This window comes from Xenopus laevis, chromosome 6L (assembly GCF_017654675.1).
Source record: "Xenopus laevis strain J_2021 chromosome 6L, Xenopus_laevis_v10.1, whole genome shotgun sequence".
In the NCBI taxonomy this organism is placed as follows: domain Eukaryota; kingdom Metazoa; phylum Chordata; class Amphibia; order Anura; family Pipidae; genus Xenopus; species Xenopus laevis.
This window is the reverse complement of record NC_054381.1, coordinates 126,627,914-126,645,916: the sequence shown is the minus strand read 5'-3', so window position 1 is coordinate 126,645,916 and position 18,003 is coordinate 126,627,914. Positions and strand designations below refer to the sequence as shown.

The 18,003-nt window shown below is 42.5% G+C and overlaps 1 protein-coding gene across 3 annotated transcripts in view; it reads left to right on the top strand.

Annotated features, from left to right (window-relative positions):
- The window catches only part of armc1.L (armadillo repeat containing 1 L homeolog), a 29,598-nt gene that overhangs the window by 1,034 nt on the left and 10,561 nt on the right, over positions 1-18,003 (top strand). For all 3 annotated transcript variants that reach the window (XM_018266541.2, XM_018266542.2, NM_001093093.1), the window contains 3 exon segments: positions 5,738-5,937; positions 6,607-6,698; positions 17,239-17,428. In XM_018266541.2, coding sequence (XP_018122030.1) covers positions 5,776-5,937; positions 6,607-6,698; positions 17,239-17,428 — 444 coding nt within the window. In that variant the 5' untranslated portion in view covers positions 5,738-5,775.

The following is an 18,003-nucleotide window of genomic DNA, read 5'->3' as shown; positions in this document are numbered from 1 at the left end:
TATGCAACCAAATATTGCATCCAAACCTGGAATTGAAAAATAAGCTCCTGCTTTGAGGCCACTGAGAGCAACATCCAAGGGGTTGGAGAGCAACATGTTGCTCACGAGCTACTGGTTGGGGATCACTGCTATAGAGTATTGGTTCACAATGGGTTTTTTTACCCATGAGCAACATTCAGATGGAAAAGCTCAAATGTTCCTGGGTGGTGCATAGTAAGGGCTCTGATTGGCCATTTGATAGCCCCTATGGGGATTTTCAACCTATAGTAGGTTCTATTTGGCAGTTCAGCTGGATTTTCTGCAACCAATATAACTGTAATAAGTACACTGCACACCCGGAATCTACTCACTCTGCAGTAGTGTTGCCATTGTCCCGGCACGGTCTCTTAGCAACAGCAACCTTTTGTTCACGGATCCGCTCACACACATATTTCTGCAGTGGGGAAAGTGCCCCTTCTTTATTGATTTATATCATCACCAACATCAACGTTTCAGGGGGTACAACCTCCCTTCATTAGGATCCTGATGAAGGGAGGTTTGTACCCCCCAAAATGTTGGTGATGATATAAATAATAAAGAAGGGGCACTTTCCCCACTGCAGAAATTTGTGTGTGCGGATCCATGAACAAAACGTTTTCTGCAACCAAGCCAGTAATTCAAAAATAAGCACCTGCTTTGAGGCCACTGGGTGCAACATTTTGCTCCCGAGCCACTGCTTGGGGATCACTGCTATAGAGGTACTATCAATTTTCTATAATTGTGGCTAGATTAAGTTTCATTTAACACTTCCAAAAAGTGTATAAACATTACAAAAAAACTTTATTCTGATCAAAAGGGTGTATTTCTCTTGCTTGAATGCAGATAGAAGTAGCTGCTGTTTTTATAGACTGCCCATCTAAGCAAGCCTATTTATTTTTGCATTCTCCTGCCACAGACACCTACATTTCATTTAGCACAGCTAATGTGTCTAATCTGTCTGTACATTTTCAGATCTGCTTGTTCGATTTAGCCACCCACATATTTGGCCCAAAACTGCTGTTCAAATTGAATCATACTTAGGGTTTACAGAGACCCGGCAAGCTTATGAATGTGCCAATTTTATGAATGTGCCAATTCAGTCCTCAGCTGATGCGATTTTTAAACCTTATTCATAGATATCTGGCCAGTTTTCATACAGTTATCTGTTGAGCAGGGCTTTACCAGGGGCTTCATACATAAACCAGTAAGCTGTCAACTGGGCCTCGAGGGCTGATTTGGCAGCTTATATCAACCTGTGTGTTGCCGTCTATCGTGTCAATCTGATCCAAAACACTGGCGTTTAGAAGGAACTGATAAAAACGTCCTTTTTTATTTGTAGACTTTACAAGCTTGGCAATTCTAAGATTTGAAGGTGGCCATCCCCAGTGGGCCAGATGTGAGCCTCCAAGAGATTTTTTACGCCTCTAAACTGCTCCATGAACCTGTTTGGTACTGCAGCATGGAGATGTTTAGGGGTCTTAAAAATCTCTTTGAGACTCACATTGGAGGCTCACATCTGGCCCACAGGCCTCCACTTGGTCAGTCCTGCCCCTAAACTGCTCCATGCACCTCTTTTGGATAAACAATGTTTTTGTCTGACCCTGAAACATAAAGTATATTGGCATTTTGTATGAAAACAGCTGGATAGCAAAAAAAAAAAGTAATGGATAGCAACTGCTGTGGTTATTTGTGGTGTACTGTATGTTTTGTGAAGGGGAGCGGTCCTTTAAAATAGTTAGAGATCATTGGGCCTGATGTGGCCCTCCAAGAGATTTTAATGGTCCTCCAAGTCTGCTGAAGCTCTCTGTACACTTTTTGTGTGCCATCATTATTTTAATACAATCTGACCCTTGAACATTAATTGTGAGAAATAATGTGCTCATCACCAGTGAGCTATACGTTAGGATTTTAGGACACTTCACATTGACTGCATTTGCCAGTTTTGGAATAGCTTTAAGGCATGCTATAGGCGGGAGTGCTTGCTGCTGGCTACAAAAAGGTTTTGTTGTTTCCTGTTGGGGTACGGTGTAATGGGGTACAGTGTAATGGGGTACAGTGTACTCTATTGATGTTTCAAGTCTTGCAGCACAGGAAACAATCTATAAACAAATAAACCGCAGCATTAAACTTCAAGTAACCTTCCTAGTCATTGGCAGATACCATACTGGATTACTTGCTATCACTAATCAAACGTTCAAGGAGACTGTGACAGATTGTCCCAGTGAGTGACATTCACTTGCGTATGATGCTGGCTTTATCATCACACTGTGTCGCATTGACACAGCAAGTAGTTTGTTACTCGCCGAGTGCCGGCTTTTCACCGTTGGCAACATCCTGGTATTTTCTGTATATTTCACAATCGCCATGAAACCATACATCTTATTCTAATTTAAAACAAAGCAACTGCTCTTTGCTGGCTTTACATTCCTGTGACTTTGGCCTTCGTCTCAAAATACAATCGCCAAGGTCAGTCGTACAGCTCAAAGGCAAGTGCCCTTTCTTTAGACTAAGTGAAGAGGAGAATCCATAGCAGAAATAAGTATTTGCATAGACTGATCAAAGTACATTTCTAAATATATAATTTTAGAAAGCCTGAGTTACTTTATTACTGGGTATAATGGGTAAAGCATCACTAAGGGGAGATTTATAAAAGTGTGAGCTTAGAACTCACCACAGAAAAACTCACTCACATTCTATTCATTCCTATGGGATTTTTAGAATCGTATTTATCAGTGGAGTTCACCATTTGATAAATATGCTTTTAAAAATCCCATAGGAATGAATAGAAAGTGAGTGAGTTTTTCTGTGGTGAGTTCTAATCTCCCACTTTGATAAGACTGCCCCTTAAATACATTTTTCTTATGATGTAGACAATGATATTCAAGTAACAACTTTTTTCTTTGGAAGCTCTCCATTTTGGAATTTGAACTGTTATGTGGTTGTCAGGCCCTACTTGTCCTAGCAACCACAGAGAAGTTCGAAATTCACAGTGGACCGTGAATAGGGCAGGGCTATTTTAGAAAGATACGCAATACGAGGTACCATATACAAAATGGATACAAGGTACTATAAAAATGTAACCTGCATTCTGGAAAGAGGCAGATATAGGAAGGTAATTTCAAAACAATAAAACAAAGCAAAGCAATGAAGGCCAAAGCTACTAAGAATAGGCCAATCTATAATTTAATTTAAAGGTGAATTTCCCTATAAACTCTGTGGTTGGCTGAATAGAGTAGAACATCCATAAACCACCAATTAAACATGTAAAAGTGGGTGAGTATTTTTGTGTTTTAATTTAGAAATAGTGTACTTAACCCCTTTGCTATTATAGGCATGTCGTTTATAGGGTTGAGATTCTGCTTCTTACACTGCAGAGAGAACAGTTTCTTTTCTGGGTAATGTGAGGAGGTGCATTTTGTTTGAACTCTGTTGAGCTTTATACCAGTACAACACTCTTGACTAAATCTGTAACACCAGAAAATGTTTTAAAAGCAATTAAAATATAATGTAATGTCCTGCACTGGTGGGTTAGCTTCAGAAACACTACTACAGGTATCTGAGCCATTTTTCGGAACCTGTTACCTTGAATTACGGGATGTAGATTCCCATAGACTCCATTTTAGTCAAATAATTCAAATTTTAAAAATTGATTTAATTTTTCCTGTAATAATAAAACAGTACCTACTTAATCCTAACTAAGATATAAATAATTCTTATTGGCCACAAACCATCCCTTGGTTGTAATTCATGTTTAAATGTTATTTTAGTAGATTTAAAATCTGGAGATCCAAATTACTGAAAAATCCTTTATCCGGAAAACCACAGTTCCCGAGCATTCTGGATAACCGCTGCTGTGTAGTGGGTGCAGCTGTTCCAGAGAAAGGGTTTTGGGTGGTGGCACATGGGGAGAGTCGTCTGCGATAAATCTTCGCTACTGCAGAACACAAACCCCCTGAAATGCCTTCCCATCGGCAAAAATGTGAATCGTATCACAAGGAAACTTCGGACGACTTCAGAAAACCGAAGAGATGCCCTGGCGATTCATATTCTTTCCAGTAGGAAGCATTTCAGGGGTATGTTGCCTTCAGTAGCGAAGATTTATCGCAGGCGGCTCTCTCCGTGTGCCACCAACCTTTGCTAACTTAGCAGATGAGTTCTGTAGAATGATGATGTTCTGCAGAGCTTATCTGCTATTATACCTGTCATTTACCCTTATATCAATTGCTTCCATTGCTATTTGTTTATATACACAATTGCAGCATTTCTGAAGTAAACCGATCAGTTTTACCAGTGCAGTGGTACGCTACACTATAATTGAATTACTTTTAAACACAGTTTGGGGGGGGTGTTACTGTTGCTTTTAGAACAGGAGCCTATATTTTTTAATCAAGTCTGTTAAAAGTAGGGAGAGCCCTATCAAACTGATATGATCCAGTGAGTCTGTGACCTTCAATCGCTGCTGAAACTACATTTCCCCAAAAGGAATTGGCTTAATAACTAAGGTACTGCTGAGAAAATGTCAGCTCCCACAGAAGTTCCGTAAAAATGAGTAGCATACGGTTGTTTTCTTTTTTGGGGCAGGCAAAACCTGAAAAGTCTCAGAATTTCTGTGAGATATACCCTTGCCCAATTAGGCATTGATTTATATCACAGTTACTTTTAGGAACCAGACCAAGTAGGCATTCTAGGGGGCTACATTCTGGATTGTTTTAAGTTCTACATTTCTCACAGGTATTCTGGCTTTGGACAATTCTAATTGGCTGGAAATAAATGTGGCTTGTAATTTTTCTTACCAAAGCCCTCCTTTCTGTGACGTTTCAGTAACAGAAAAAGTGGGACCTTATGGAAACAGGGGAATAGCCTGGAATTAACAAAAAGAACAAACTTGCAGAAACCAGTTAAAGGGGAAATCAAATACCTCCCTTCCCTTAGGGTTGCATATAGGCTGTGAGGAAAGATAGCCTAAAATGCTGAAGTATATGCATTCCACAGCACAAATGGGCAAACAAAAGCTTGTTTTTGCATTACCTTATAACAGGCCAGCTTTAAAGGTACAGTAACACCAAAAAATTAGTGTTTTAAAGTAATGACAATGTCAGATAGTGTTGCCCTGCACTGGTAAAACTGATGTGTTTGCTTCAGAAACACTATTATAGTTCATCAAGCTTGATGTGTAGCAATGGTGGAAATTGAAAAAAGGCCATATAGCACAGGTTAAATAGTGGATACAGATAACACCATTATGTTCTAGAGAGCGTATCTGCTATCTGCTGTGTAACCTGAACCTTTTCTATAAACAGTAGTGTTTCTGAAGCGAACACAGCAGTTTTACCAGTGCAGGTCAACACTGCATTATATTTTTATCACTTTAAAACACTTTTAATTTTTTGATGTTATTGTTTCTTTAACAGTCTAGTTGTAACCCTTAGGAACTGATCAGAATTAGTCTTTCTGAAGTTGCACTAAAGGGTTACAGCTCCAAAGTAAATTTACTCCTGTTTTGGGATTCCTTCTTGTATATTTATATATTACTGACACAGTAATCTGGTATTCAACACTGAAAGTTTTTCATCTCTTCTCATGTCTTGGGACGTGTAGTGCTCCATTCACAAAGATGTATGCAGACATAAAAAAATTATTGCCCCGTTAGACATCATATTTATGTTTTTTCAACCTCTTTATACCCTTTTATGTATTTAATTTTTCCTTCGGATACTAGGTTCCTTGCGTATGGCATAGAAAAATCACTGGTAAACCATGAGCGTGGAGCCCGATGCACTAGCAGTTGTCAACCAGCTGCGTGATCTGGCGTCGGACCCCTTAAACCGCCGAGCAATTGTACAGGATCATGGCTGCCTTCCAGGTCTTATTTTATTTCTCGATCACCCAAATCCACAAGTGGTGTATTCTGCATTACTGGTAAGAACTCTTCTTGTCTGTGTTTTTTTTTTTGTAGAGCTCAAACCTTATATTCTCTAAACATTATTTACTTAAAATGTTTTGATTTGCTGTGTCGTTTGTATACTAACTGCACATTTGTTTGGGTAAAAGCATATTGCACTTTGCCACCAGTGCATGCATGTATACTGTATATACTCGAGTATAAGCCAAGGTACCTAATTTTACCTCCAAAAACTGGGAAAGCTTATTGACTCGACTATAAGCCTAGGGTGAGAAATGCAGCAGCTTCTGGTAAGTTTCAATCAAAAAATTGAGGTTTTCTGCTCCCATTCTTGGACGCCGGCGAATTTTCTTGGAGACTATTAATAGGCCATGGTGACTATTCTTAGGCGCGGGCGACTATTCTTAGGCGCGGGCGACTATTCTTAGGCGCGGGCGACTATTCTTAGGCGCGGGCGACTATTCTTAGGCGCGGGCGACCGTTTTTGCGCTTGGCCCGAATATAAGCCGAGGTAGAGTTTTTCAGCATATTTTGTAGGCTGAAAAACTCGGCTTATACTCGAGTATATACGGTATACATCACCCAGATTCAGGGGTCTTTTACTTGCAATGATACCAGTTACTACCTTCCCTCTTATATTTATATTTAAAGAAAATTATATGAAAGGAAATTATTTTTGTTTTAAGGCACTTCGCTATTTAGCAGAATGTCGTGCCAACCGAGAGAAGATGCGATGCGAGCTGGGCATGATGCTGAGCCTACAGAATGTCATTCAAAAGTAAGTGTTGAATCATGTTCTTATAGTAGTGATTAGTACATGTGCAAGATAATGCTGTGTGGTTATGTTTAATTCCCGACTTGCACAACTTTACGTTTTGTTTCCATCATTAGACATCTAGTTCTACATACTGTGAATGTGTCTGATATTTGGGGGGGTTATTTATCATAGGTCAAATTTTAGAGCTAAGTGAGCTTTTTTTTTTAGACCTCGAATGAACTCAAAACTCAAAAGGTTTCTAATTTAAGAAAAAAACTTGAATGGAAAAAACACGAATCGTTGAAGTTGGCGTTAACAACCCGTAAACCTGCATTCATCAAGTTTTCCACGGGAAAAAACTCTAATCACTTGAATTGATCGAGTTTTCTCTGTCGTCTTTAGGGGGACACAGGGACCGATGGGGTTAAGCTCCATCCTCCAGGAGGCAGGACACTTGAAGTAATTAAAGTGGGCGTGCCAGGTTAGGCTTAACCCCACACACTGTACTCAGACTTCAGTTTTTTAAGTGTCCTGCTACCTGGAGGATGGACATCTCTATCTCTGAGAGAAATCTACGGTCAGTCTGTGACTGACACCAGGGGTGACACCTAAGGCAGGATTACCTGTACTTATATGGTTAGCCCCCTACGCGAGGACATCCACCGGGGTCATAACTCTAGCCTGTGGGCTATACAGACCACCCAGACGTATGCCTGTTCTAATTCTAGCGCAGAGGGTCTGGCCGGTGTGAGGGGGGGGTAAGTGACTACATATATGTTATATATATTGTATGTTCACTATGTCTGCTGATTCTGCATGACTTTGTCTCCGGTGACCCCCTTCACCCCCAACAACCCCCCCCCCCCGCTCACCCGCCCGCCCGTCCGTCGCCTCACTGACTAGCCTACCTTACTCTCCCTTAGTAGTGTGGGTGGAGGAAGATAGGAGGAACCCAGCGAGGGAACGTCTAGCGTTCCAGCGCTGCTCAAATGGCGGCTGTCTGCTTCTTCGGCGGGCTGTATTACAGCACGCGCCGAGTGGAACGCATGATGCGTTCCAGCGGCCATTTTGGGTTTTCCTCGGCGGGCTGTTACACGCGCGCGCCGAGTGGAACGCATGTGCGTTCCAGCGGCCATTTTGGGTCTTTTCCCGCGGCTCAGCAGCGCTACACAGCACAGCTCTTGTCTGGTGACGGCACAGGTTGGCTACCCCACACCCTCTACATAGGATGGCAGAAGGTAGGCCAGGGGGGCTATTCAGCAGGGCGGGGGGACGAGTCCCCACAGCACAGGTGAATTTTTTTGTGTGTGCTAAGTGTCAACAAAAATTTCAGGGGGCACAGGGTGAGTCGCTTTGCAGAACTTGCACCATGGGGCAGGGGGCAGCTATGGTCTCTGGGGCTCTACCAGAAACACAAGCTGAAGATACAGTGCAAGGCACTTCTCAGGAATTATCTCATGGGCCAGCAACAGACACACTCCCTCCATTATGGGCAGTACAGTTGTCACAGTCACTGGCTTCTCTTCAGGGATTGCCAGCCATTGCTGATAATCTAGGAAAGGCGCTAGCTAAATTTCACCACAAATCCGGTGGTAAACGCAAACGTCCTGATGACGAAAAAGCGGATTCTGTTACGCACAATTTTTCTGAGGATTCCTCTATTGAACAGGGTTCTTCCCAGTCAGAGGGAGAAATACCGGCATCTATTGCTTCTTCTGATGATGAGCAAGAAGAACAAGATGAAGCAAGGGAAAAGGATAGCCTTCATGATGTTGAGGGCATTATTAAAGGGGTACTCGATGTACTTAACATTTCACCGAAGTCTAAAACAGGGGAGACAAAATCTCTTTTCAAACGACAGCATAAATCTACATTCTGTTTTCCTGAACATGATCAGTTACTAGGGATCATTCAAGAGGAGTGGGACGCTCCTGAAAGGAAGTTTCAAGCTACTAAGAAATTCACAAAGTCCTATCCCTTCTCTAAAGAGCTTATTGATAAGTGGTCTAACCCCCCGGTGGTCGACGCACCAGTGTCAAGACTTTCTAAATCTACCACGCTGCCAGTCACTGACGCAGCGGCATTCAAGGATCCATCTGACAAAAGACTAGAAGGTTTTTTAAGGGCAATATATTCCTCAGCAGGATCTACACTGCGGCCCTGTTTGGCTTTAGCATGGGTCTCAAGAGCCATTCAGGCTTGGTCCGAGTCACTCGTCAAGGACATTCAGGGTGGTGTTCCCCGAACTGATCTTCTGTCCTCTGCACAAGCAATTGCGGAAGCATCAAGCTATCTTTGTGATACTTCCTTGGATGCCTCACAGCTTACTTCACGTACTTCGGCTCTGTCAATAGCAGCACGCAGAACGCTTTGGCTGAAGAATTGGTCAGCGGACATTAGTTCCAAGAAGTCCTTAACTTCTCTTCCGTACAAGGGCCAACGATTATTTGGCGAGGAACTCGAGAAGATTATCTCACAAGCGACAGGTGGTAAGAGCACCTTCCTTCCACAAGCCAGAAGTAGAGCATCATCAGCCAACAGACGGGGAAAATTTTTTCGTGGCCAGAGTGGCCGGTTCGCGCGGCGGGGTAGTCCGCCACAAAGATCCCACTTTCGTTCCAAAACCAACGACAAGAACCGCCCCCCGTGGAAGAGTAATCGACCTCACAACAAACCATCAGCTGATAAGCCCACGTCGGCATGACGGGGCAATCCCTCCGGAATCGTTGGAACAGATCGGCGGAAAATTACTACGATTCCGGGAGGAATGGATCCGTCACTCTTCAGATGCCTGGGTCAAGGAGATCGTCTCTGGGGGCTACCATCTCGACCTGGCGGCACAGCCTCCCAGGAGATTCATTATGTCCAGGGTACCTTCCAATCCCTTAAAACAAAGACCTTTTCTGGAGTGCATAGACAAGATGGAGAGATCGGGGGTTATCACACCAGTACCTCAGCCGGAGAGATTCTCCGGGTTCTACTCCAACCTTTTTACAGTCCCAAAGAAGGACGGCACGGTCAGACCTGTTCTCGACCTCAAGCGACTGAACAAGTACATCCGTTCTGTGCGCTTCAAAATGGAGACTTTGAGATCAGTAATTCGGGGCATGGAACAGGGTCAACTAATGATGTCCCTGGACATAAGGGATGCCTACCTCCATGTTCCCATTTGGCCTCCTCATCATCGCTACCTCCGCTTTGCATTTCAAAACAGACATTACCAATTTGTGGCACTACCGTTTGGCCTGTCCTCGGCCCCGCGGGTCTTCACCAAACTAATGGCAGTGTCGGCAGCCACCCTGAGACTGCAAGGGATTTCGGTGACACCTTATCTCGACGACCTACTTATCAAAGCCCGGTCAGTAGAGAAGGCCAGGGTGGATCTCCAAAGGGCGATTTCACTTCTCCAGAGCTTCGGCTGGACCATCAATTGGTCCAAATCCAATATGACTCCGAGCCATCACATGACCTTTCTCGGGCTGGAATTCAACACCCTCACGCAGACCGTGAGTCTACCTCTGGTCAAACAGAACAGAATCAAGGGTCAGGTACAGTCTCTGATAGACAGCCCGGTATCCACAGTACACAGAGCAATGCAAGTCCTCGGATCGATGGTATCAGCCATCGAGGCTGTCCCCTTCGCACAGATACATCTTCGTCCTCTTCAGTCCAGCATTCTTGCCACCTGGAAGGGGGGATCGTTGAACCAACCTGTCCGGTTATCTCCGGCGACGAAAGAAGCTCTACGGTGGTGGCTGTCCCCCGAGAACCTAGCAGTAGGACAATCTTGGGCGACGCCAGATTGGAGGGTGATGGCCACGGATGCCAGCCTTCAGGGCTGGGGAGCAACTTGGGAGAACCACTCTGCGCAGGGCCGCTGGTCTCCCGCGGAGTCCAGACTTCCTATCAACATTCTGGAACTCAGGGCAGTGAAGTTGGCACTCAGTCAGTGGAGTCACCTCCTTCGGCTACAGTCAGTTCGCATCCAAAGCGACAACGTCACCACGGTGGCCTACATCAACAGACAGGGAGGGACTCGGAGCCAAAAAGCTCTGGCAGAAGCCAGAGAGATTCTGCAGTGGGCAGAGCAGAACTCTGTCAGACTATCAGCCATTCACATACCAGGCGTGGCCAATACAAAGGCGGACTTCCTCAGTCGAAATCAACTCGATCCCGGGGAGTGGGAGCTTCACCCGGAGGCTTTCGATCAACTAGTGTCAATCTGGGGAAGACCAAGCATAGATCTCATGGCGTCGAGGCGAAATCGAAAAGTCTCAACCTTCTTTGCACGATACCGAGACCCTCTAGCGGCAGGGGTAGATGCCATGACACAACACTGGCAGTTCAAGCTGGCTTATGTCTTCCCTCCACTTCCAATGCTCCCTCGGGTGCTCAAGAAGCTCAAGCAGTCCAGAGCCACAGTAATCGTAGTAGCTCCCTTCTGGCCGCGAAGAACCTGGTTCTCCGATCTTCAAGAACTGTCCGTGGCTCCACCGGTCCGGCTGGACGGCAGGCCAGACCTTCTGCAGCAAGGGCCCATAGCTCATCACAATCCCGGTCTGTTTGCTTTGACGGGCTGGCTGTTGAAGCATCCATCTGGCGAAATCAGGGATTGACGGAAGAGGTTATTGCTACTATGCTCAAAGCTCGAAAACCATCGTCTTCCAAGTCGTACCATAGAGTTTGGCACTCCTACCTCGAGTGGTGCAATGAGTCAGAATTTTCGTTCATGGAGCCCTGTATCCCTCGAATCTTGTCCTTTCTTCAGCGGGGCCTCCAATTAGGGCTTAAACTCAGCTCCCTCAAGGTGCAAGTTTCTGCCCTTTCTATCCTATTTCAAAAGCGCCTAGCTACTGAGGAGACGATTCGCACCTTTCTACAGGGAGTCGCTCACGTGGCACCCCCATTCCGACCGCCTACAGCTGGATGGGATCTCAATCTGGTGCTGGAAGCCTTACTTGATCCTCCCTTTGAACCCCTGGGTTCAATTTCCGATGCATGGATGACGTGGAAAGTGGTCTTTCTGATGGCAATATCCTCTACTAGACGAGTATCTGAACTTAGCGCTCTGTCTTGCGACTCTCCATATCTCATCTTTCACAAAGACAAGGCTGTTCTACGCACACTTCCACATTTCCTGCCGAAAGTTGTTTCGGAGTTCCATCTGAATCAGGAGATTATCGTTCCTTCCCTCTGTCCGGAACCTAAGAACGATAAGGAACGCAGGATCCACAGCCTTGACGTAGTCAGAGCTCTTCGCTGGTACGTTGAACGGTCAAAAGCCTTCAGAACTTCAAGGTCTTTGTTTGTGATTCCTTCTGGACCTCGAAGAGGACAGGCGGCTTCTAAGACTTCTCTTGCTCGTTGGATTAGAGAAACTATCAAGCAAGCATATACTACAAAGGGAAGAGCACCGCCTGAAGGTATCCGGGCTCATTCCACTAGATCGGTAGGTGCCTCTTGGGCTTGGCGTAACTCTGCTTCCTTGGAGCAGATCTGCAAGGCGGCTACCTGGTCATCCGTTAACACATTTACCAAGTTTTACAAAGTTGACACCTTTTCCTCGGCCGAGGCTTCTCTCGGGCGTAAGGTGTTGCAAGCAGTTATTAAGTAATTCTGCAGTTTCGGTCTATGCTCGCACCCACCCTGCTGTTCGGGACTGCTTTGATAAGTCCCCATCGGTCCCTGTGTCCCCCTAAAGACGACAGAGAAAACAGGATTTTTGTACTCACCGTTAAATCTGTTTCTCTGTAGTCGAAAGGGGGACACAGGGCTTCCCGCCCAGTGACGAGCTACAGACCATATTTGGTTTTCTGAATAGGTTCCTTGGTTTACTAGTTCTGCCTTATAAGTTTAGTAATTCTAGTAGCAGCTTTGGAACAAACTGAAGTCTGAGTACAGTGTGTGGGGTTAAGCCTAACCTGGCACGCCCACTTTAATTACTTCAAGTGTCCTGCCTCCTGGAGGATGGAGCTTAACCCCATCGGTCCCTGTGTCCCCCTTTCGACTACAGAGAAACAGATTTAACGGTGAGTACAAAAATCCTGTTTTCGAGCGAGACCCACTGAAAAAACTCTTAACATCAGGCTATATCTTCAAATGGTTCAAGGGACCTCTGCCAGTGACTTCTTTATGACCTCAATAGGTTTTAGATGGGGTCGGGGTATAATAAATCTCGAAAAATTCTAGTTTTTTTTTTTTTAAACCAGAAAAATTGATTTTTGACTTAAATAATACCCTTGAAAACTCAAATTTTTTGTGGAAAACACAACTCGGCCCTTAATAAATCTGCCCCTTAAAGTGGAAGTTTAAAGCTGGCCTTACTAGGGGAGATTTCATCTGCCGATTTGGCCCAATCAGACGAATTGGCAGCTTATATGCCCTTGTATGGGCACCTTGTATCTGCCACCCCAATAGATATCTATCAGGCAGATTGTGCAAAGGTATTAGCCTGTTTATTGCAAAAAGAATTTGATGAAACTGTGTTATAACAGATGAAATAAAGGCCATGGAAGCTAGCTGACATGCAACTAAAACTGCTTAGCTGTGTTTCACAGTGCCTTACAGTTGGGTATAGGGTAGGAAATAATCCATTGAAGCAAAAGATATGTCACATAAAGTGCTTTTATCTATAAAATAATCTTCTTACAATGGCAATTCTTATTACTTCTATGTGTATGCTGTCTAAATTATAGCATCCTGGACCAATATCTTATCAGGAAAACTGGAAAATTATCAAACTAGGACCAAAACTGGCTCTGAATACAGTCTTTTTCACAACTAATGTGCGTGTGTGATCAGGTCATTTATCCGGAATCATGATAATCAGATCTTTGCCCACTTTGCTGTCTATTCAGGCATGGGATCCGTTATCCAAAAAGCTCTGTGTTACGGAAAGACCACCTCCAATAGACACCTTTTTATCCAAATTTTGAAAAATGATTTCCTTTTTCTCTGTAATAATAAAACAGTACCTTGTACTTGATCCCAACTAAGATATAATTAAATCATGGGATATGGAAATCAGAGGCAAACAGCAGAATACCTGCTAATCAGTGCTTTATTGTGCGTCCACACGACATGTTTTGGGCAGCAAAAGGCCCTTTTTCAAGTTTGCTGCCCGAAACATGTCGTGTGGACGCACAATAAAGCACTGATTAGCAGGTATTCTGCTGTTTGCCTCTGATTTCCATATCCCATGATTGAAGTATTCTTGTGGTGACTTGACGGAACACCAGAGGGAATCAAGGCTTGCGAATAATGCTTGGCGTTCTGTGTGTTACCCTGTGAGTAAGATATAATTAATCCTTATTGGAGGCAAAATCAGCCTATTGGGTTGTTTATTGTTTACATGCTTTTCTGTTAGACTTAAGGTATCCGAGTTATGGAAAGATTCGTTATCTGGGAAAACACCAGGTCCTGAGCATTCTGGATAACAGATCCCATGCCTGTTCTACTCATTGGACACCTTAATAGACAAGAGAATCTTCCTTTGGATGTCCAAATGTATATAGGACTGTTTTTTTGATTTTTTTTAACACCAACTTTTTTTTGGCTTAAATTAATTGACACTCCTTTTCTGAATGCTATATAGGTCAAAAGGTAAAAGCAGTCATGCTCTAATGTAGCCTCTGTTAATTATGTTTTTATATTAGATCACATTAAATAAAAACCATCTAATATATGCTCCTGCCCTAAAGCACACAATTAAGCACATTAACCTATTTCTTGCCATAATGACACTGGCTTCCTTGTGCTTATTTCTATAGAAAGTCTATTTCCCATAATGACACTGGCTTCCGTGTACATATTTGTATAGAAAGTCTTTTTCGAGGCCCTTGGCAGTCCGGAAGAAATCTGGATTTCAAGAGGAAACTTAACTTTTAAGACAATTCATGTTATGTCAGCTCGCAAACTCTTTGTCAGCAGAAACATAAAATGTCAAATCTGACTTCAAGTGAAGCTTAAAGACATATTTATTTGACTTTTCCCAAGACTAGAAGTGACATGCTGCACAGTTCCACGTTAAAATAACACTGAGTGCATATGATGCTGAGCATAAAAGAGCTGAGTAGTTTGTCAGCACTGGTATTTATGCATGCTTCACACATTTTAATGTGTCCATATGAACAACATTAAATCTAGCAGCTTCAACTCTTCTTTAATAATTGGATTTTATGGGCTGTAAAGAAGGACACTTGTTCCCTTGGGCGATATTTTGTTTAGTGCTATTTCTATTTTTTTTTTTTCAATTCCTCCCCATGGAGATTTCAAATGCATATTTATCATTCTAGAAATAATTGTCCGTTAAATGTTAATATAGGTATAGGTTCCATTATCCGGAAGCCAGTTATCCAGAAAGCACCAAATTATGGAAAGGCTGTTTCTTATAGACTCCATTTTATCCAAATAATCCAAATTTTTAAAAAATGATTTCCTTTTTCTCTAATAATAAAGCAGCACCTTGTATTTGATCCAAACTAAGATATATTTAATCCTTATTGGAAGCATAACCAGTCTATTGGGTTTAATTACGTTTATATGATTTTCTAGTAGACTTAAGGTATAAAGATCCAAATTACAGAGAGATCCGTTATCCGGAAAGCATCAGATCCCAAGCATTCTGGATAAAAGATCCTATACCTGTATATTAAAAAAAAAAAAATAATACAGCAAAATCTACATTTGCCAGGTTTCTGCTAATAAGCAACTGACCAAAATCCATAATATTTCTCTGCTCTTTCGAATTAGCTTGATTAGGGCAATTGATATAGCTTTAATTATCAGCTGTCCCTTAAAGGTATAAATGTCTTCTTATTAATGCTTGAGCTACAAATGAACTCTTTGCTTGCTTCCTACACTGAGAATTCATTACCCCTGCATTCAATAATCATTTTGTCAGCAGGCGAGTAAGTAATTGTTAGATGAATTATTTGTGACCTAGATTTTCCAATTTCAGAATATGTTCTTCGCAAAACATTTAACTCATTTAATGCCGGTTTGTTCTTAACTATACAACAAAAAAAAGTTGACACCTTTGTGAATAAACAGAAGATTGAAGCCAGACGATACACAGGCTACGATTGGCTGCCACAGAAAAAAATCGCCAGCACTCGCTCTCACCCACAATCAGGAGATGACCAGCTGCTATAAATGATTAAAGCCAATATTTGTTCACAAAGAGAAACAAAAAATTGCCAGCGCACGGTTTGCCTTATATAAAAATAATATTACAAAAAATTAGGTGTTGGTACCAGACTTTGGCCAAAATATGTAAGCTGAAGTGCCACATCAAGGTCCTCAAGTGAGTATTACACTATTTGTGAGCATTCTAAGTTTGTAGTGCTTTTAAAATCAAGTCACCCAGCAACCAATGTGACAGAGTACCATTTACCCTTAGCTCAGAAGCTCTAGTAAGAAAGCAGGGAATTTAAGGCCCCAGCCAACAAACATACACCTGTGAATAATTGCCTTCCTTCACCATTTGTGAGCATTCTAAGTTTGTAGTGCATTCAAAATCAAGTTCCCCAGCAACCAAGGTGACAGAGTAGTAAATCCATTGTGCATTTACCCTTAGCTCAGAAGCTCTAGTGAGAAAGCATGGAGCTTTTAAGCCCCAGCAAACAAACCTATGCCTATGAATAATTACCTTCCTACACTATCTATTAGCATTATAGTTTGTAGTGAATTTAAAATCATGTCCCCTAGTAGACAATGTGACTGAGTAAGACCGCGCACTTACCCTTAGCTCGAGTTCTAGTGAGAAAGCAGGGAGCTTTTAATCCCCAGCCAATTAATATACATCTATAAATAATTCCCAGTTTTAAAGGCTGAATGGTAGCTATAGCTAATATTTGGCTACAATGTTTACACACAACACAGAAAAACAAATCGCCAGCACTCTGTCTAACCCACACTGTGGTGTTGATCAGCTGCTAGAAACACCCTTGTGCCAGTGCTTTGTCTAACCCACAATCTGGAGTTGACCAGATAAAAATGCCAATATTTGTACTATTGGCTGCCAGGTGTATATCTGGTCAGGTGTCTGCCAGATATCTATTGGTCATGTTTAAAAATCATGTTGGGTAAGGACTGCATTGTCCTCTGAGCCAAGATTCTGATCATCCTGAACAGGTAGCACCTGCATGGTCAAATTGGACAAAGATTCTCATTTGTTGATCTCACAGCAGATGTTCCACTGTATGGCTAGCCAGACAAACAAGTAGCCTGTGTGTTAGGGAACAGACTGTACATAAAGTACTAGGTAGTTCTTAACTAAGATAAAAATAAAATAACCAATGTATTAGCCACACCTGAAATCTCTTTTAGCGGCTTTTCGAGTTAGATTTCAAATTGTTTTAGAATAGTACTGCCTACAACATACTAGAATATCATTTTGAAGTGATATATTATGTGTTTAAACTTGTACAAGGCTCTTGAAACCATTATAGCCAGGTGTGGTGGTGACAAACGGTAGTTCCATATTGCTTGTATAAAGTATTCAGGTGGTAAGTGTCTTTTTGTGATAAATCAATACATATTTTTTTCTGATTTGTCCCAGAACTACAACACCAGGTGACACGCAACTTTTAGCGACTGAGGTTTATGACCTTCTCCAGGGCACCAACACAGCAGATGGAGACTGTACGAACGAGATGAATTCAAGGAGGCGAAAAGCACAGTTTTTCCTAGGGGCTACTAATAAACGAGCCAAAACTGTGGTTCTGCATATTGATGGCCTTGATGATACAGTAAGCATGAGTAGAATTTTAGATATGGTGTTATATATGATTCTATAGGGAATAAGTTCTATTATGCATCAATCCACCAGCACAAAAGTATAATAGATGTTTGCTTCTACACTGAAAGGGTGCATATAAGTAACAGATCAAATACTACTTGTATTAGAAGTTATATTTGATTCATGTAACTACATTTTCATGCTTGTGAGTTGGTCCCTAAGCACAGTTGCACAGAGCATACTACATGTGCTATGTCTGGGATGAAAGGAAATATGGGGAGTGCCTGAACAAATTAATGGAGGAAAGGATCTTTAAAGGGATTCTGTCATGATTTTTATGATGTAGTTTTTATTTCTAAATTACACTGTTTACACTGCAAATAATTAACTCTGCAATGTACGATTTCATTCCTAAACCAGTAAGTGTATTTTTTTTTTAGTTGTAATATTGGTGTGTAGGCAGCCATGTCAGGTGATTTTGCCTGGTCATGTGTTTTCAGAAAGAGGCAGCACTCTAGGATGGAACTGCTTTCTGACAGGCTGTTGTTTCTACTACTCAATGTAGTGGAACCTGGATTAGTATTG